This window comes from Blastomyces gilchristii (genome assembly GCF_000003855.2).
Source record: "Blastomyces gilchristii SLH14081 genomic scaffold supercont1.2, whole genome shotgun sequence".
Lineage (NCBI taxonomy): Eukaryota > Fungi > Ascomycota > Eurotiomycetes > Onygenales > Ajellomycetaceae > Blastomyces > Blastomyces gilchristii.
In genome coordinates this window covers 1,775,830-1,797,231 of record NW_003101681.1, presented here as the reverse complement: position 1 = coordinate 1,797,231, position 21,402 = coordinate 1,775,830, and the positions used below count along the sequence as shown (strand labels likewise).

General features: G+C 31.5%; 3 protein-coding genes across 3 annotated transcripts; 1 reads left to right on the top strand and 2 right to left on the bottom strand.

Moving 5' to 3' along the window:
- Positions 1-78: 78 nt before the first annotated feature.
- Positions 79-497, bottom strand: BDBG_16284 (uncharacterized protein; the record flags this gene model as incomplete). Its single annotated transcript, XM_031724270.1, has 1 exon — positions 79-497. The coding sequence occupies one exon, from the start codon at positions 495-497 to the stop codon at positions 180-182; it is 318 nt and encodes a 105-aa protein (XP_031576246.1). The 3' UTR covers positions 79-179.
- An 8,343-nt stretch (positions 498-8,840) lies between these two features.
- BDBG_16283 (uncharacterized protein) lies at positions 8,841-9,053 on the top strand (the record flags this gene model as incomplete). Its single annotated transcript, XM_031724269.1, has 1 exon — positions 8,841-9,053. One exon carries the CDS (start codon positions 8,841-8,843, stop codon positions 9,051-9,053), a length of 213 nt encoding a protein of 70 aa, XP_031576245.1.
- Positions 9,054-11,255: 2,202 nt separating this feature from the next.
- BDBG_16282 (uncharacterized protein) lies at positions 11,256-11,804 on the bottom strand (the record flags this gene model as incomplete). Its single annotated transcript, XM_031724268.1, has 1 exon — positions 11,256-11,804. The coding sequence occupies one exon, from the start codon at positions 11,802-11,804 to the stop codon at positions 11,256-11,258; it is 549 nt and encodes a 182-aa protein (XP_031576244.1).
- Positions 11,805-21,402: the final 9,598 nt, after the last annotated feature.

Below are 21,402 nucleotides of genomic sequence, written 5' to 3'. Positions count from 1 at the left end.
CCACGGAATCAAAAGCTACAAGTACTATAGAGAACAAGACAGATATCAAACCTTCCGAGGTAGTTGCTCCAAACCACCATGCTGGATCAGGTATCTGAAAAGGGTTGTTGCCGCTTGACGTTGTTGAGGAGTTAGCGAGAACGGTTGCGAGAACGGTTGCGAGAAGTCCAATACCTTTTCTAAAGATGACTGATGCCGATGCAAAGCCATGATTGATAAAATCGATAAAGAGATTGTGGTAGGCTCTGCGTGAAGAAAGCGGAATGGAAAACTGTTGGCTTCGTCCGTATTTGGTCGCGAATTGAGAGGCCGAGAATGACGTCTGCCGGGAACAATTTTTCCGCTCCGGTTCCTGCCCATTTGACCCACATCTGCCCCCATGGCAATCTACCCCACACCCACGATCCACAATCTCGAAAAGGGAAAGCCGTCGCTAGGACTTCATCGAACCCTCTCGTGTCATTCGTGTCACGCGTGAACGAAAAGGCCATCGCCATTGGGTATATATGTGCCCGACGGTGAAACTAAATTGGTGGGACGCAGAAGCACAAGTGCAGGAGTACACTTTTGAACGGAAAGGGGCAATGGTATTTGGACAAGATTCATGGCCTATTCATAAAAACAGGTCGGGGCTTCATTGTAAAATGATTTGGCCTATCCACATTCTGTTATTCTCAATTTGACCCTGACTGCGGATGAGCAGAAGATGTACAGTTTTGAATGAAAGAGGCCATGATATTCAGGCAATATTTGTGGCCTATTAGTTACTGCATAAAGCATCTATGACAGGTGGTGACTTCTAGACTGGCCGCCGGGACCATGAATTTCCCGTTTGGTCCCATTTGGTCTGGTCCCATACATTTCTTGGCGTGAATCCCGCTGGGACTAGCTATCAAAAAAACATGTAAAGTGACTATATATCAGATCTTAAAATGAAACCATGACTTGAAAAAAATGAGAAAGTGATTCCATTTGATTTCATTTAGTTTCATTCTTGATATAAAGTTACTATTTTTAGACATTTTAAGGTTTTTTTTAGACTATTTTTAATTTTTTAAAAAGTAACACTTTTTGATAACACTTAAATGAGATTTAAAGTCATTTAAAGCAATAAAAATAATTTAAATTGAGAAGTGGAAATCATGATCTCATTTGAAAAATGTGATAAGAGTAGACAGTAAGTCTCACTGAGACAGTATAAAACTACTATTTAATGTTAAAACTATGTAATGAGATCAGTTGAATTGATAATGAGACTATCAAAAAATCTGATTCTGGTCTCAGACATAGTCACACAGTCAGTCTAGTGACTTCACTATAAAACAGCTTACTTCATAGATGATGTTGAGTTTTCAATGATATTATATAATTGATAGAGTTAGATCTTCTCTACACATTAAAATCTTCTCAAATAAAGATTGCATGAGAACTTCTAAATAAACAATGAACTTGTCTAAATTATCCGGATGAGCATTATGACTTTGAGTATGTGGTTTCAAGAAGGCATTGATGCCTCAGTCTGGCGGAGTTTCTAAATACATCTATAAATGTACATGTTGAAGAAGTGTGACTCAAAAAGTGTGAGCTGAAAGAGAATCAGCTGAAGAGAAGATCAAGCTGAAAAAAGAGAGTATTAGATAAAGTGTTAAAGAACTCAGTGAGACTTGACTTAACTTCAACTCAGTAATCAACATATAGATCTTCAACTTTCTCATCTCTTTTCATCATTTATAATTTCAATATTAGACATGAAGTTGGTTATAAAAATCTCTATCTAGTAGCTCTTGATAATATCAGTGATAATCTGATAACACATTCTGCAGATTGTATTAATGAGAGAAAGACATTCTGAGTAATACTGATGTTTATATAGAAGAATTCTTCACTCTGATGAAATAATATAATAGATTTAATATTGACATTAATACTTCAGCTCACAGGCTTCAGTCTTGAGTCTATTAATCAGCTCATTCTTTCTAGTGATTTCTACATACAGATGCTGTATTTCTTCTTTCAGTACTTCTCTCTTTGTATACTCTGTCTCAAAAATGTTATGAATTCTCTGATTCACAGTTTTCTATCTTAATATCAGTAAAGAAAAAGGTCTCATCATGAGTTATATAAGAAAGAGTCTTATCAAAACTGTGTCTAAGTTGAGAATTTTACATTTTTTCAGTGACTGTCTCATTTCAGAGAGTGCTGAGTCATTAAATAGAGTCTTATACACTGAATAGCTGTAGTCTGTGCAGAGTCTCTTTCTTTGCAGCTGTCACACTCCCGGCCGCGTCAAGGCCCTGTTGCGGTTCCACACGGCTCATCAATTCCATGCGGATGATTTCATTTCATTCAAATCAGTTTTCAATCACTCTATGACATTATTCAGATATATCATAGAAAGATCTGATTGATGAATATAAGAACTCTGCTTCTATATAAGATCAGCAGATTACTCTTTCTTGATAATAAGATACTGCTGAGATATTACTCTGACTATTCTCACTTATGAAATAAGAGAAGAGTATTCACTCATTATCTATATAAAATAGCTAGATACTGACTTCTTATTGAAGAAGTCAGTGATTTGTTTTTCTTCTACTGAAATATATATAAGAGTTACTGTATATCTTATACAATTTTCTTAGTATACTAAGTATTATATATGTAATATTCTTGTAATAACTCTGTAGTCTATAAGCTTACTATTCAAGCAAGATAGTCAAGCTTACTTATATAACTTCTTAAATAACTATCTCTATATAACATTACTGACTAGTCACTGCTTCAGCTTCATTACATTACAATTTGAATTACTTAATCTGATTATATGTTTGAATCAGTCAAGCTCTAACAGACTGATATGATTTCATATATTTACACTGAGACTGATCTGATCTCACTCTCTGAGAGAAATACTACATTATTTTCTAGAGTGTGTACATCTCTATCTCAGTAGAAATCTGAGATTTCTGAAATCACTGCATATTTTGATATAAGCTCTTCAACTGCTCTATCACTGTCACAGCCTCTACACATCTACATTTATTATAAAGATAGAGAGATTAAAATCAGAGATTCTCTGAGATATAAGAGAAATATCTTGTCTGAATTTCACAGCTTTATCTGTACTCTTAAACAGAAATTTCACCTTAATCTGAGTCAGTATAATACTCATAAGATATAAGTAATATATACTATCAACCTTCTTGAAGACATCTCTACAACTACTTGAGTTATCAAGAAGAGAAAGCTTGAGTGTATTAATACTGTTATAACTTAAGAAGAATTCAAGAACTTTTTACTGAATTAAATCAAAGATCACTGTAACTGCAGCTTCATAGCAGCATAGCAGTTTAACTTATTATATTAATAAGATAATGAGAATTCTTTCAATTTCAATACAAGATTTGAAGAATATTAAGAGAAATTAACTGATGATTTGAATCAATTAAAAACATAGCTTTATCTCATAAAGCTGACTTATAAGATGCAGATAATAATATTATAATATCAGAGTTTATCAATTAATTACACTGAGCTTATCAACCTGACTTTCTGAATCTATTTAAATAATCAATTCTCTAAGAAAAAGGTCAATAAGACTCTTTCTAAGTAACTGATAACAGAATCTAAACAGTGTTATGACAGCTTCAGTGTGAAGAAAGTAAAGAAGAATCTCAAGTATTCTGATTCTTCACTTACTATGAAGAAATATTAAAAAAGATTTAACAAAGATCTCTATTTCAACTGCAGAGCTGATAATCACTATATCAGTAATTATAAGAAGCTGAAGAAGAGAAGAAACTGAGAAGATATCTTCTTAAAGTTAACTTCTCTTCTGACAAATATATTTATGAAAGATAAAGAAGAGAAAGAAATGAAGAATTAATAATTCTTATATCTCTGAGTTCATGTTACAATTATAATATATATCTCAAATGAGAAGATATCAGTGAGATGTCTACTCAACTTCAGAACAGATATTAACTTCATATTCTATTTCTTTTCTTTAATAAAGAGTTAAAAGAAGATAGACTTATCAGATTATATGAAATTTATTAATAAAATAAAATATCACTGTTTTAATATAATTTAAGTGAAGTATATAATCACAGACTTAGAAGAAATCTTCAAGAAAAGCAGTCTGCTTCTTCATACAGTTAATATCATAGATGAGAATATCATTCTAGATCTTCTATAATTGAGAGAAAACAATTCTCTCATTAACTGAGTTACTCAGATATGATGATACTGTCTTACTAATGAAGAGATAGTGATAGAGAAATCTGAAGAGTTTCATTAGAAGAATCTTGAGAAAAAGATTAAGTCAATATACTATGTAACAGATAACTGAGACTTGAAGATAGATGAAAAAGTTATCACTCTCACTGCAAGATTAGCAGCAGTATCTGTCATTGAAGATAGATATATATAATATCTCTTTACAGATTTTAAGAATGTCTTTTCAGAAAGAGAAGCAGTGAAGTTTCCTGATATCAAGATATAATATAAGATTCACCTTGAAGACAGTATAATGATACTGTACAGACCTCTTTATAACTTGTCTGTAAAGAAATTGAATGTTCTGTATAAATATCTTGAGAAAGTGTAATTAAAGAACTGAATATATTCATCAAAGAGTCTGACAGAAGTGTCTATACTCTTTATACTCAAGAAGAATGATAGACTACATCTATGTGTAGACTACAGAGGCCTTAATAAGATGATAATTAAGAATCACTATTTATTACTATTAATTGATGAGATGATTGATCAATTATCTGAAGTAAAGATATTCTCAAAAATTGATATACAGAATGTCTATTATAGAATCAGAGTTAATAAAGATAATATTTAGAAAACAGCTTTTCATATCAAGTACAGTAATTTTAAATATCTTGTTTTATCTTTTAATCTTTGTAATGCTTCAGCCATCTTTCAGATCTATATAAATAAGACACTGCAGGGCCTTGTCAATGTCTTCTGCATAGTATATCTGAATAACATTCTAATCTTCTCAAAATCAGAGAAAGAACATGATACTCATGTTCAAGAAGTGTTGAGTCACTTAAGACAGTATCAACTCTATATAAACACTGAAAAATGCTTATTCTACATGCAGGAGATTGATTTCTTAGATTATATTATTGAGATGAATGGCATTTCAATGAACAGAAGTCAGGTCTCTGTCATTGAGAACTGGCTAGTATCACAGACATATCATGAGATGCAGATGTTTCTGAAATTTGTGAATTTCTATAGATGATTTATCTATGCATATTCACAGATTACTGTCCCTCTTACAGATCTGTTAAAGAGAAGTGTGAAAGACAGAAAAACAGAATCATTTATTCTCATTCAAGATATCACATAGGTGTTTACAGAATTGAAACAAGCTTTCACAGATGCTACAATACTGAATCACTTTAACTCTGACTTACTCAGTCAGTGTGAGACTGATGCATTCAGAAATAAGATCTGTGAAATATTTTCACAGTTAACACTGAAGACCTTTCAACATTGAAAGAATCAGAGAATAATCATTTCTGAGAAAATAGATAATGAATTATCTGTGAGAGAAGACTTTTTCACAGAGTCTATAAGACACTGTGAATAAAGATCAGTGATCTTCTTCTTTAAGAAGTTATCACTCACACAGAGAAGATATGATATTCATGATTAGAAGATGTTAGTAATTGTTAAATTCTTTAAGATCTGATGACATTATCTTCAGAGTAGTAAGTACTCAGTGTAAGTTCTCACTGATTATACAAATCTGCATTACTTCTTGACAACAAAGAGCTTGACAGAATGTCAAGTCAGATGAGCAGAGCTGCTTTCAGAGTATGATTTCTATATTCAATATTATTCAGATCAGCTTAACTCTGTTAATACACTATCTAGACAGTCTGATTATAATATTGTTAATGTAGAGAAGAATTCTATAAAAGAATCTCTATCATCACTGCAGAAGAAGCTGACTGCAGAGGATTAAAGTTCTCTAAAGCTCAGAAATAGCGCTGGTAAGGCAGCTGCATAACTCAGTATAGAAGATGAAAGAAAACTCAGATCTCTGCAGAGAACTGACACTGAAGATCATAAGCTTCTCATATCATATCTTACAATTATTGAACTAATAAAGAATGAAACAGTCTATAATCTTTCAATCTGACTACTTTTGAAATTCATTGATAAGTTATAGAAGAGGAATGTCTCTACTACAGCTTGAATTCAGAAGTTGAAGAAGAAAGAATTCAGTTTAAACTTAAAAGAGACAGACTCTGAGTAAGATGATACTGCTAAGAAATCAAGTCACTGATAACTAGAAGAATATAAACTTCTACTACTGAATAATTCAGTCTTTATTTCTCATAGTAGAGTGATGTATCAGAAGTTATTGAGAATTTATCATAATAATTCTCATATAGAGCACTTCAGATTAGAGAAGACTGAGAAGCTTCTAAAATATAAATATATTTGAGACAAGCTCTGAACAGATGTCAAAGAGTATATTAAGACTTATAATATCTATCAAAGAATAAAGATTCTGCAGTATAAGCAATACAGTGAGTTGATATCACTGTCTGTTTCAAAGAGCTTATAACAGAATCTATCAATGAATTTTATAGTTGATCTGCTGAAGTTGACAAGAGTCAAAGAATATGACTCAATTTTAATTATTATTAATCACTTCATGAAGATGATCAGATATATCTCTATTTATAAAAAGATTAAAATCTCTGAATTGACTGACCTGTTTTTAGATACTATCATTCATAATCATAGTGCTTCAAAATCATTGATAATAGATTAAGAATTTCTCTTTATCAGTAAATACTGATTGACTTTTTACTATCATCTTATAATAAGATGTCTTCTCAGTATTATATTTCATTCATAGACAGATGATCAGACTGAATATCAGAATCAGACACTAGAACAGCATCTTCAAGTATTCTATTTATATTATCAGAATGATTAACTCAAACATCTTCTGATCACTGAATTCATATATAATAATGCAAAGAATGCAATCTTAAAGATATCTCTTTTCTATGCTTATTATGAATACAATTCTTCATTACTCAGTGACATCACAGATGATATTTCAAAGAGAAGAATAGACAGTTAGAATATTAAACAGATACAGAGAACAGAGTATTTCTCAGTATCAGAAGTAAAAGTGAGATTGAAACTTTTAAACAAAATTCATAAGAAGACAGTAAAAAGTATTCATTATATTTAGAAGTAGCAGATAAAATACTATAATTAAAAACATCTTTTAATAAAGTTCTTAATAGAGAATCAAGTGCTACTTTCAGCAAAGAATATCAAGATAATAAGACTGTGTAAAAAGCTCAGTGAGTGATGACTAGAACCTTTCTCAGTAACAAGAGTGATAAGTAAACAGATATATGAGTTAAAATTACTCACAGAATTGAAATCAATTTATTCTGTTTTTCACATTTTCTATTTAAAGCTTTATAAGTAATACTCTGAGACAGAACTATCTTGACTGAATAATATTGAGATTAAGAGTGATACTGAATATCTTATGAAGAAAATATTGAATAAATAAACATATTACAGTAAGCTTCAATATCTTGTGAAATGAGAAAATTATTTATTATCAGAGAATTCATGAGAATCACTTGAGTATTTGAAAAATGCTGAGAAAGAGATTGTAAGCTATAAGACAGCTAGTAGAGATTACTCTATTATATATCAGAGACATTGAATAAGAAATGCTACTTAAGACTTCTCATTTTTTCTTAAAGAGTTTTTAGAGATGATTTTACAGTGATAAGCTAATATCTTATAAGCTCTATAGCACTCTTCTTCTATTTTCTCTCAAAGGATTTTTTAGAAGTTTAATGAGACTATACAAGTGTAAAATTCCTGAAGTGATTAATAAGAAAAGAAAGAGATATTTGAAATCAATAAGAATTAATATTATCAACTCACAGACTACTGCTATTCTAATAGAGCTGCAGCCTGCTGAAAAAGTAAAAAGAAGAAATCTCAGAGTCTACTTATCAATAATTATACTCTTATCAAACTCATTCTTCACTGTTAAAGTCTTCAACACTGATATCTTTATCTGCTGAGAAGTTAGCACTGCAGCACTGCAGAAGAGCATGCTGTAGAAGAGTATAAAAGATACTTAAAGTATTAACTTATTAATTTATAAAGTATCTCAGTCATCTGCTTCAATTGAAGTGAGATTCTCTTTAATCAGTAATTAATCTCTGTGATACTTTCAACAGCAGCACTGACTGATCTCTTCTTAAGATCAGTTATTCTGAGATATTTTTTCATTTCAGAGATTCACACTTTCATCTTTTTTTACAGATGAGTAAGAGAGATCTCTTCAGTCTTAATAGAATTCATCAATACTTAAAGCTCTGAGACTCTCACTCTGTACTGCTTAAGTATCTAGACTTCTAGTCAGAGCTGATATGATATCTTTCTGTAAAGTAATACTTACAGAGAGACAGAAGTCATTGTTACAGATATAATGAAAATAACAGAAGTGAGAGAAGAGATAGATGTATAAAATCCCTCTCTTCTTCAACTGCTTAACACAGTGCAGATAAGTAGCAGTGTTAATCAGAGACTGTATCAGAGCCTCTTCACAGAGAGAGAGTGAAGAAACTGCAGAACTCTGCAGACTCAACTCAGCAGCAGTCTGAGCAGAGCTCAGGCATGCTGCAGGAGAAGAACTACAGATTGAGCTTCTCAGAGTCACTGTCTTTGAAATCAAGCTCTTCTCAGATTTCTCTTCAAATAATCACACAGGGTCATACATTATTATATTGACTGAGAGAGGAGGCAGCATCACAATGGCAGTGAGAGAGGCAGGAAACAGACCGGACACAGACACATCAGCTGGCAGAAGAGATGACATCTCACTGCAAGATATGACAACTATCACTGCAGCTGCAAGAGAAGCAGAAGAAGGTGTGACAATAAAAGCAGTGCTCTCACAGCTCATTAACACTGCTGTCTTCAATCTGGCTTTCTTAACAGTCATGAAGATCACAGCCGCATCATGAAGATGTTTACTCACTAGAAAACATCAGAATAAGCCTCTTATTATCTCTCAAGAATGATGCTCTCATGCACTCACTATTATAGATGAGAAGAGAGGAGAAAAATGTGTCACAGAGAGAAGAAATCTTTTCAAAAAATTCTGTCACTACTGTTAGCTTTGTCTCTAAAACACATCACTTTTACAGAGAATTTCATATATAGAACAGAATATATTAAGAGATCTGCAAGTCACTTATTAACTACATTTTTCACATTTCAAATCAATATATAAGAAACTCACTTATCATGTGTTTGATTTGAATGAAGATGAGAAAAGAAAGACCTAGACAGTCAGTAGAAAAACTTATCTATTTCTTTGTATCACATGCAGCATATGTACTATTAATCAGTTAATAATCATTGCTATACAACAAAGATAATTTCTAATCTGATAATCTTAAGAGTATCAGAACTATGCTCTTAAAGAGAAGAGTATTATCATACTCTCAGTCATATTAAGACTCTGTTACAGTTTCACACAGCTCATTAATTTCATGTGAATGATTTCATTCTGTCTGAATCAGTTTTCAATCACTCTATGACATCATTCAGATATATCATAGAAAGATCTGATTGATGAATATAAGAACCTCACTTCTATATAAGATCAGCAGATTACTCTTTCTTGATAATAAGACACTACTGAGATATCACTCCAGCTATTCTTACTCATGAAATAAAAGAAGAGTATTCACTCATTGTCTATATAGAATAGCTAGATGCTGACTTCTTATTAAAGAAGTCAGCAATTTATTTTTCTTCTACTGAAATATATACAAGAGTTACTGCATGTCTTATACAATCTTCTTAGTATACTAAGTATCACATCTGTGATATTCTCACAATAACTCTGTAGTCTACAAGCTCACTATTCAAGCAAGATAGTCAAGCTCACTTATACAGCTTCTCAAACAACTATCTCTATATAATGTCACTGACTAGTCACCGCTTCGGCTCTGTCATATTACAGCAGCTTTTATATCAGAAGCTGATATTCATTTATCTCTGTATCTGAACTAATAATGATGATGCTATAAAGCCTGTCACAGAGACTATCAGCTGATGTTATAATTGAAGAATGATTATACTCTGAAAATGCAGCTTACTAGAAACAGCTCATGCTGTAAGAAGGCTGTGAATAGAAAAAAAAAGAATTCTGAAGAGCTTCAGTGAAGAGGAAATAGATTCTTTAATTTTATTTAGTTGTCTTTGAGTTGATAAGAGTCTCTGAGCAGGTTTCACTCTTGTAGTGATGTAGAATGAGAAGTGAGAAAGAAATTAAAAGAAAGATGAATTCAAGAGAGAAGAAAAACTCTCTATATATATCAGAAAATAAGAAACTGTCACAGAGTGCTTGTCTTAAGTTACTCTCTTCAGGTATTAAAGCACAGCACAGCAGTCAACAATATCTGAGAACAAAGTCTGAAAATAGAACTCATGCAGCAACAGCATTTATTTCACAGCTGTCACATGCGAATCACTATGAGAGAAGAGAGAAAGAGAGACAAGAGAGTGAGTATCATTCAGCTGTAACTGTGTACAGTTGACCTCTGAGAAGAAAGATAAGAATGTGATCAGATAAGATCACTCTCACCTGCCTATTAAGAGTCATTAATAAATGACTTAAAGAGACAGATCATCTTTTATAATTGATCATGATATCACTTTCATATATATAAATAAGCATTATGTCTCACTCTTCAGAGCTATAGATACTACTATGACATCAGTAGATTCAGCTGTACACATTTCTCTCTCTTATTTCTGAAGTGTAGATACCTGCTGATACAGTACTGATTCTGTTCTTACTGAAAAACATCTCTTCATCTTCAGTCAGAGTTGATACTTTTTCATTATACTCAGAAGTCATGTATTCTTCTCAGAGAGTCATTGTCACAGCTTGTCTCTGTAACTCTTTCTTCTCTTACTATACTCACACTGAGTTTCTCTGATCTTGTGAGAAGTGAAGTGATTAACTGATCACACACTCTCATCTTCTTACATTGCTGATGCTGAGTCAGATATATAACTCATCAAAACATCTTCAAATAATTAAGAAAGAAACTGCAGACACTTATCAAGCTGCAGTAACAGAAAATAAGAGTGAAGAGCTGTGAAGAGATCTTTCATAGATAATACAGAGACAATATAAAGTCACTTTACAGCTAGTTCTTCTGACTGCTGTGACTCTTATTTACATCTCTCAAATCTGTCAACCGCTCCACCACGAACTCGCTCGATTTTTCGAATAAGAACCCGCCGATAGATCCATCGAAAAGCCCTCGATCATACGAGCATTCTGACCCCATCGCCGACCGCATACCCTGTGTGGTGGTGGAGTTATCCAGCCAAACGTGAACCGGACGTTGTTCGAAACTCCTGTGTGGGATTATCCCCCGTTCTCCCCTACCACACCACAACCCCGGGCCAAAGTGCCATACAAATTGTAAGGTGAAGAGACCTAGCCATATGCACCAATCTTCTCGATTTTGGAAGATCCCCGACCTGTAGTTGTGGAGATATCCGAGGAGCGACCTCCGCGAAAACCCTGTCCATCTTTGATGTTCCAAAACACCAACGCCAAGTCTCACCCTCGTACCGCCCTTCCCAATCTGGCCCATCCCCGGCAGAAAAATACAAAAAGATACCTCGGCGATAATATCAAGCACATAATCAACGGACTCTTCTGAAGTGCAACCTCCACGGTCTGTCATCAGTGTATCTAGACTTCAACACCAAGTCTCACCCTTGTACTACCCCTCTCAATCTGGCCCATCCCCGGCAGAACAATACAAAAAGATACCTCGGCAACAGCATTCAATACATAATCAGTGGACAACAAGTCAACAGCACACCAACAACTATAAAATCAGTATACTTCAAGGTCTGACTGAGCCTTTGATCCCTGCACAGTGAGATATATTAAATCTAGCTTTAATATCTCAATATTCAATAGATTCTGTAAGGGATTGAGAACAGCAATACTAGGTTTCTATTGAATTTGAGAATTAACTCTATATTAATATAATCATTGACAAAGTCTTCTATTTTGAGATATAAATAATCAGTTTCTCTACATCCCGCTGGCAATATTTATATTATTATATAGAAACAGACTTATATTCTCTATAATATCAAGACTCTGAAGAGGGAAAGTCTTGATAGAGAGTATACAGTAGTGTATATCTTAGCAGTTTCTATCTCATTCTTCTGCAGCAGTTAATGCAAAAAAAAGATCTTAGAAATAGTTTTTTACTTCTCTTGAAAAAGTAAGGTGTTTTTCTCTGGGTTTTATACAATATTCTTACAAAGAATAAAAAACAGAGCTGTTTTCTGTTATAATTTCATATTCTTTTAAGTAAGAATTACTTTTTCAGTGGCTGAAGAGCTTTCATTAATACTTAATTCTTTTTTACACTCTTTATTAACTGATTTGAGTTGCACACTTGTTGTGTGAGGAGAATTGAATGATTTAGAATAAAATTGAATAGTTTTAATCAATTTCTCTGCAAAAAATTGATTTATTTTTTGTCAGTTTTTCTCTCAAAAACTGTCATATCATCTGATTCATTATCAATTGATATCATACTCTTTCTCACTGTATCCCAAGAAAGAGATTATAAAGATTTTATTGATTTATCTCAAAAATCAATTTTAGTTTATTAGATTCTCTTCAAAAATCTAATCTAGTTACTGAACTAGTGTGAAAAAAATCAGGTATTTTATACATAAAAGTCTTTTATTCTTCTTTTGAAACAGTCTGACCAACTTTTCAATTGAAAACAGACTTAGAAATATCTCAATTGAAACAGTCTGACTGACTTTTCATTGAGTGAGAACAATGAGTTCAAAAATACACTCAGTTGATGTGGAAAAAGATGCTTTCTCAAATGCTATTCCTGAGATTTAAATTCTGAAGAGAAGAAAGAAAGAAGAAATAGAGAAACAACAAGTTCTTGAAATACAGAAACTTGAAAAAGCAAGCAAGATTCTTGAAAAGCAGTGTCTGAGTGAGATGAATGAAGAAGTTCTGTTAATTCTTCATACTCAGGCTAGACAACTACAGAAGATGATCAAGTTCAAACTTGGAATCTCAAACACAGTTCAAAAAACATTGAAAATTCCTTGTACAATCACTGACTCTTTATCTTGCTCTTCTTTCTTTTTTCCTACTTCTTCTTCTTCTTTGAATCAGAAGAAAACATATGCTTAAGCAGCTGAATCTGCTGTCTCTAAACCTGCTGTCTCAAAACCTGCTCAAAATCCTGAGAAAACTGAGAAGAATACTGTTCATACCTCTATTCATAGAAAAGTGAAAAAGAAAATGTAAAAAGAGAAAAACTTTCAAATCTTCAGAAATAGAAGACTTATTCTCAAAGTCTCAAATCAGGATATTCTGCAAAGAAACAAGCTAAACTCAAATCTCATTTTCAGAATCAGAAATGAAATTAATCAGCAGTTCTTTTCTCAGTTGATGACTGATATTGAAGTTCAAAAATCAGTTATAGCTTCAATTGAGTCATCATTTTTTGAAAACTTCATCATTCTGACTACAATGCCTGAATTCAGTGCTGAATTCCTTATTCAGAATAAGAATCTCTGAAAGTCAGTAGTAGAATCTTTGTTAAACATAACAATTCTATCTGAGAGAGATGAAAAGTGAGACAAATTCATTCTTCATGATATTCCAGTTGAAATTTTTGACTGTGAAGAAGGAATGCTACTTCTTAAAAATAAATTGAAAGAATACAACTCTATTCAACTGAGAAAGAAGCCTGTATGACTAAATTCAATTGAGTTCAGACAAAGCAGGAGAAATGCCTCTGTTCTAGTATATATAAAAACACTTGAACAGTCAAAGATCTCTGAAGTAAGAGTAGCAGGTTTGAAAATGAGAGTTCATGAATACAAAGACTCAAGAATGAATCTCAAAGCTCAAACACAGTGTTCAAACTGTCAAAGATATGGACACTTTACAATCTCATGTTTTAGAGACTTAAAATGTACATTCTGTGTCAGAGATCACAAAACTAGTGAGCATAAATGTGAAATATGCTCAAAAAGAGATGAAATATGTCAACACACTCTGCTTAAGTGCTCTAATTGCAAAGAAAAATATATATCTAGCTCAAAAGAATGTATGTTTGCTTCTAGAACTCAAAAGAACTGGAGAAAAGATGAAGCTCAAAGTCAATCTAGAACTGAAGAGAAGAGTCAAGCCAGTAGACTTATAACTGTAAGCTCAAAAAGAAGAAACTCTCAACTATCTAAATCTTCAAACTTCAATTCTCTCACTAAATGTAAATAGAATTTGAATCCTCAAACTTCTGTTAAGATTAGAGAATTGAGAAATGACTCTGATAATAAACTAGATATAATGCAAGCAGTTGAGATCTCTACTTTTCAAAATAGTTATAATCTACTATCTGATGATAGTGACTAGATCCTACTCTATCTCTACTCTCTTTTAGTATGAATATACAATAAAAACAACAAAAAAAGTTTAAAAACTCTTCAAAAATCACATTTATTCAAAATAATGTGAATAGAAACTCAAATTGTATTTATTCTTATCTTCAAATTGCATTTGAATAAAAAGTTGATTTTATACTACTTCAGGAACTGAATTTTAATGCTGAGCAAAATTACATCATTTCTCATTCAAGCTACTACTGCTTTCTATCTCAAAAGTCTGAGATAAAGTCAAGAGTAGTGATCTATGAAAGAAAGAGATCAAGATATTAATTTAATCTAAGATTTAATATCATGTCTGACCCTGATATTCTGATGAGTGATATTATAGATAAAGAAAATGAGTTTAATACTATACAGCTCATAAATATCTATAATGAAAAGTCATTGAAGAAAAATAACAATATCTGAATAATTGATAGAGAATTTCTGAACATAACTTCATCAAGAAACTCTATAATTATAGGAGATTTCAATGCACATCATCTCTGATGAAATTCAGAATGCAAGAGAGCAGTGAGAGCTGATAATCTGATTGAATAAATCTTTGAGCATTCAATAGATTTGATTAATAAGTCTGATCAACAAACATTCTTTAGAAAAGGCATGAAACAGAAGTCTATTATAGATCTAATCTTCATATCACAAAATTTAATGAAAAGAAGACTTGTAAACTGGTTTATTGATTCAAATGAGACATCAGAATCAGATCATGAGATTATTCAATTTAATATTGAACTGAGTGAAAAATAAATGAGTGAAAATCCTCTTCTCTCTAATCATTATAACTTTGAAAAAGCTGATTGAAAAGTAGTTGAAGAAGATATAAAACTGTTAAAATCTGAAAGACAGAATGAGCTATATTAGAATTCTGATCAAGATATCTCAAATGAAATGCTTGAGAATAGAGTGAAGCTTATTACATCTATTATTCTAACAAGTGTTAGAGATAATATTTCAAAGAGAAAATCTTCTAAGTATTCAAAACCTTGATGAAATGAGAATATCTCATCTAAAAGGAAAGAATTAGCTACTGTTAGAAGAGATTGAAAGAATAATGTAATATCTGATGAAGAGTTCAAAGCTGTCAGAAATGAATATTTTTCAGATATTAAAAGAGCTAAAACAGACTGCTGGAATAAATTTCTTGAAGAAGCACAAGAGAAGGAAGTTTTTAAAGCTTTTAACTATACTAAAACAAGAAGTGTAGCAAAACTTCCAGTCTTAGAATATGAGTTTCAGAATGAATCATATACAGTAAACTCTTTTGAGGAAAAATGTCAAGCTTTCATGAGAATTCTCTTTCAGAACTCACCAGATTCAGATTCAGATTCAGAGGAAGACAATATATCACTTCTCAACTACATTGATGAAAATGACTGGGAATGATCTGATCTTACACAAGATGAATTAGAGTCAGCTATCTTCTCAAGTTCTGTTAAAACTGCTGCAGGTTCTGATTCAACTAATCACTTGATTATTCAAAATACATATTCCTACTTAAAGAATGAATATTTTGAGCTCTTTTTCAATCTCTTGAAAAATGAATATCATTCTGAATGCTGGAGAGAAGCCACTGAAGTGATTCTTGCAAAACCTAATAGAAAAACTTCAATTCCTAAGTTATATAGAGTAATATCTCTATTGAACTGTCTAGAAAAGGTTTTAGAAAAGATAATAGCTACTTGACTATTTTTTATAAGCTCTATAAGTGATTCTCTTTTATTCAGTGAATAAATGAGAGATAGAAAACAGTGTTCTGCAATTGACACTGTTCTCTCAGTTGTTCATGATATTTAAATAGCAAAGTATGAGAGTCTGATCTCAACTGCAGTTTTTATTGATATAAAAGAAGCATTTGATTATGTTTCAAAGTCAAAGTTAATTCAGACATTGAAGATATTAAAACTGTTACTTTCTCTAATAAAATGAGTTAACTGTTTTATATCTAAAAGAATTATATAACTCTTCTTTGATGAAATGAAACAAGACAAGACTGAGATAAAAATAGAAGTATCACAGAGATCTTCAATCTCACTCATTTTATTTGCAATATACACTGCATATCTATTCAAAAATAGAAATATGAGAATAGTGTGATCTCTGAGTTATGTGAATGATATTAGTCTAGTTTACAGCTCAAAAACTATCAAAGAGAATTTGAAAGTAATTGAAGAAGCTGCAAAGGAAATCTTTATTAGAGCAGATATCAATCAAATTCAATTTAATATGAATAAAACTGAGTTAATTCATTTCTTTTCTAGATTCAATGAGAAAGAACTATCTCTAACTCTTTTAAATAGAGAGATTAAACCCAGTGTAAATGTCAAATAATTAGAAGTATGATTAAACTTCAAGTTGAATTTTAAATATCACATACAACAAAGAACTGTCAAGGCAGAAAGACTATTGAATAACATAATCAGACTATCAAATACAGAGAGAGGTCTATCCTTCCAGACTATGAGACAGTTATATATAGCCTGTATTACATCAGTAGCTGATTATGAAGTTCAAGTTTGATGAAATAATCAAGGGAATTTCACTGAACTCTTTCAAAGTCTGCAAAACAGAGTCTTGAGAAGAATTCTGAAAGCATTCAAATCATCTTCTATTAAAGCAATGAAAATTGAAGCTTCAATTCCTTCTTCTGCTATTAGATTTGAAAAGGCCTGTATGAACTATGCTCTGAGAGTTGTAAAGATGAGCTCAAATTATATAATCAGAGAAAGAGTCTCTTCTTCATTTCCATCAATTAACTCTGGAAATGAACTGGATTGAAATAGATTTCTTGATTGAAATGAAAATAATTCTTCAAAGAAAATGTCTTCTCAACTGTACAGACTATGCTCTCTGATTAAAAATCAATTTTCTTCTTTAAATATTGAAAAAGTTGATTATGAGAAGTTATCTCTCTGGAGAGAAAAGCTTGAATCTTTTATAGACTTATAAATAAGTGAACTATCAAAAGAGAAAGAATATGAACAGCATTTGAAGAGAATTTCTACAATCAATATAAAAGACTCTATTCTGATTTATTCAGATGACTCAAAAAATGAGAACTTGAATAGATTAGACACAGACATTGCTTATACTGAAGATAATATCAATTTTATCTCAGATTTCTGAAATCTAGACTGTGAATGTGAAGTCTTTGATACTGAACTATTTGCAATAGTGAAAGCTTTCAAACTCATTGAAATAAAATCTTATAAAAGAGGAAATTGTTTAAAAGAGATATGAATATTCTCTGATAGTCAAGCTGCTTTAAAAAGACTTAGAAATAGTCAGATTCATAATGATCAAATGAATCTTAAACTGATCTTAAACTCTGTTTTGAAAATTCAAAAGAGAAGAATATCAAAGCTGATAATTCATCTACACTGGGTTCCTGCTCATATGAATATTCATGGCAATGAATTGGCTGATTCAGCTGCAAAAAAGGGTGCAGAATTAAGCAGATCTATTCAAAAAATTATGTTCTGATCTTTTATAAAGAGAAAAATAAAAGAATCTTGTTTAAACAAGTGAAATAAAAGCTGGCAGAAATAAAAGAAGAGTATACATTATTCAAGATTTGAAACAAAACCCAAGTGGAAATCTTGTTCAATTAAATGTAAAAAGAAAATATTCTCATCTATAATACAGCTGAAACTAGGACATGACTATTTCAAATCTTATATACAAAGATTTGATGATAGATTTGACTCAATAGAATGCTCATTCTGCAATATAAATGAGAGTTCTGAGTATATTGTAATGCACTGTGCATTATATAATAGTCTCAGAGTCAGATTGAAAGAGAAGTATGATCTAAATCAATTAAATATGAGATTCTTATTCTCAACTGAGACAGGAATTAAATACTTAATAGACTTTCTATCAGAAACTCAAGCAGCTACAAGAAAATGGCTAAATTCAGAATTATCTGAATATGAAGAGGAGGAAATCAACCAGATATAGTCTGTTAAAACAGCTATATACTATCTTTTAATAATTTGTTTTGTTACAGTCTTTCTTTACTTTATCTTTTTCTTTCAATTTCTTTCTGTCTATCTATTTAATGTGTCTATCTTTAAGACTGTGTTCTCTTTTCCTTTGTCATGATATTGTCAAATGATTTCAAAGTATCAGAAGATGTTAAAACACTGCAATTTGTAAACAGTTTTTGTATTCTGAGCTGGAATTTTCTGATTTTGCATATCTGAAATTGATGAATGTATAATAGTTAACTTTACAGATATAGGAAAAACCCTGAGAACTAAAAGTTCTCAGGTAGATATCATAGTCTCTGACTGCATACATCTATAATTGAAGAATAATAATAATAATAATTATTTACATCTCTTGATCTGTGTATTACTGAGAAAGTCATCACTTATACTGTAGAAGTAAGATATATTAATATCAGTACTATAATAGATAGAGTGAATCTGCTGATAATTCAGAACATGAGTATTGTCATTCATTTAAGAATTTCTATTTCAGCTGTCAAGCCTAGACTGGCCGCCGGGACCATGAATTTCACATTTGGTCCCATTTGATCTGATCTCATACATTTCTTGGCGTGAGTCTCACCAGGACCAAGCCTCAAAAAAATCTGAAAATGGACCATTTCTGAGAGAAATGACATGAAAAATGACCAGATTTAATTCAAGAACAGTGAAATGAGAGTAATTTTCCAGAATAAACTGTGAAAGATGATCATTCTTTCAAAATCAGAATGAGACTGAGACTGAAGATCAAAATCAGTCCCATTCAGTTCATTCAGTGATTGCTTATATAATCAGAATTTGGTAACAATTATTAATAACACTTATGAAACAACTAAATACATTCTTGTACAAGTTTATTCTTCACTTTCTCATGAAAACTACACTTCTCTGATATACTGTGATCAGAGGTATTAAACTGTCTGATAATTCTATGTTTTATAATCATGAGTTTCTTGATTGTTTCTCCTTGTAATTGTCCTCAGCAATAGTGATAAATATCTCAACTTGAGTTGAACTTTCACTTCATTCTCACCTCTGTCAATGAAATTGTCAGAATATCACACACTATCAGTGCAACAGTTGAATATATACTCTTAACAATTTTTCATAACTCTAGAATTGATTTGATGTGTAAATTCATCAGATCATCTTGAAGATAGCAGTCAAATTCAGTTTTACAAGTATGTAGTTTTGCCTGATTTTCAGTTGCAATCAATGTATGCAAGTTCTGTTTCAAAGTTAGTATTATAGTTCTATGTGATATGAAGTGTTATCAAAGATTGTTACTTACTAAAGAATTGTATTCCACTATCTTCATATCTTGAACATCTGCTCATTCAAATCTCTGATAGTTGATATTGTAGTAGTCTTAGGCTAATTTGACATATGAGTCTCATTCCTTCTCTGTTCAATCTTGAGAAGTGTAGATATTAACTTGACAGAAGAAATCTAGTAGAGCTACTACAGCATAGTACTCTGCAAAAGATTGTTTCATTTTGCTGTAGTAATATGCCAGTTTATTCCTTGCAGTAACAATAGTCTGCACTATAGCATTATCTCAGACTGAATTTCTTTTTGAGTGATTCAACTGCTTCTCAAGATGAGTAAATAAACTGTTATACACTCACCAGACTGACTGCAGCATTGGTGTATGAGTGATTGAGACTGTCTTTGTTATCTTATAAAACTGAAACAGTAAATCAATCACATATTTCAACTGAGTTCACTTCATATCAGAAAGTTTCAATATCTGAATCTTTTTCTGATCAGAGTGTTGCACTCAATAATCAATTATCTGATACAATTGAAGAGTCTGAACAGTCATCTCATATGTTGAACTTCATCATATTCTAACATTCTGTATCATATTCAGTGATATGACTGATTTGTTTATTTATTGAATATCATGAAATTGTTGTTGTTATTTAGAAGAGATACAAATTGCATTAGCAATGTTTCAAATCTATGACATTTAAATTATTAGTCAATCTATTCAAAATTAACAGTAGTGTTATTAAAAAGCATTATCAAAAAGCAATATTAAAAAGTGTTATCAAAAAACATTATCTTTTATAAAGTGAATGCAAAAGTTACTTGAGTAATCACTTTCATCTCATTCTCATCTCAAGAATCAGTCATCTCATTATTCTTCATCTCAATGTTAAGATTCTTTATCAGTGTTTGCATCACAAGTTGAACTATATGAGCAATGCAGAGAATATGACCTTGTTTATCATTTCAGAAATGCAAAGCCAATTTTTGCTTCAAGCTCTTCATCATAGTGTAGTTATTCACAGCATTATCAGTTGTAATTGTAAGAAGACTGAGACTAATATCTCAATAGTTATTTTTAATCACAGTTATTAATATCTCTGTCATATAATCTCTAGTATGACTACTGATCAATGATTCAAATTCAATTAATATCTCTCAATAAGTTCAGTTCTCATCAATGTAATAACATGTAACTCTCATAAATGCAAGATTGTTTGTACTAGTTCATGTATTCACTGTAAGAGACACTCTTTGATGATTCTTCAACTCTGATTCTAGATGTTGCATATTAACTTTGTAGTGTGTCTTGAGATTGAACTGAAGACAGAATTGATGTGAAATATGAAGATTTGAATTAAGCATTTGAAGAAGTGTTTGAAATTCGAGGTTTTCAATTGATTGAAGAGAAAGATTCAGAGATATACACATGTGAAGTAATTATTCACAGAAGTTATCAGATAAGAGTTATGAAATCAGAGTACTGATACAGAGTCATTTTCACATAATTTCCTTCAAATTAGAAAGTTAGTGTTATCAAAAATTGTTATCTGATAGAGTAACTTATCAGCTC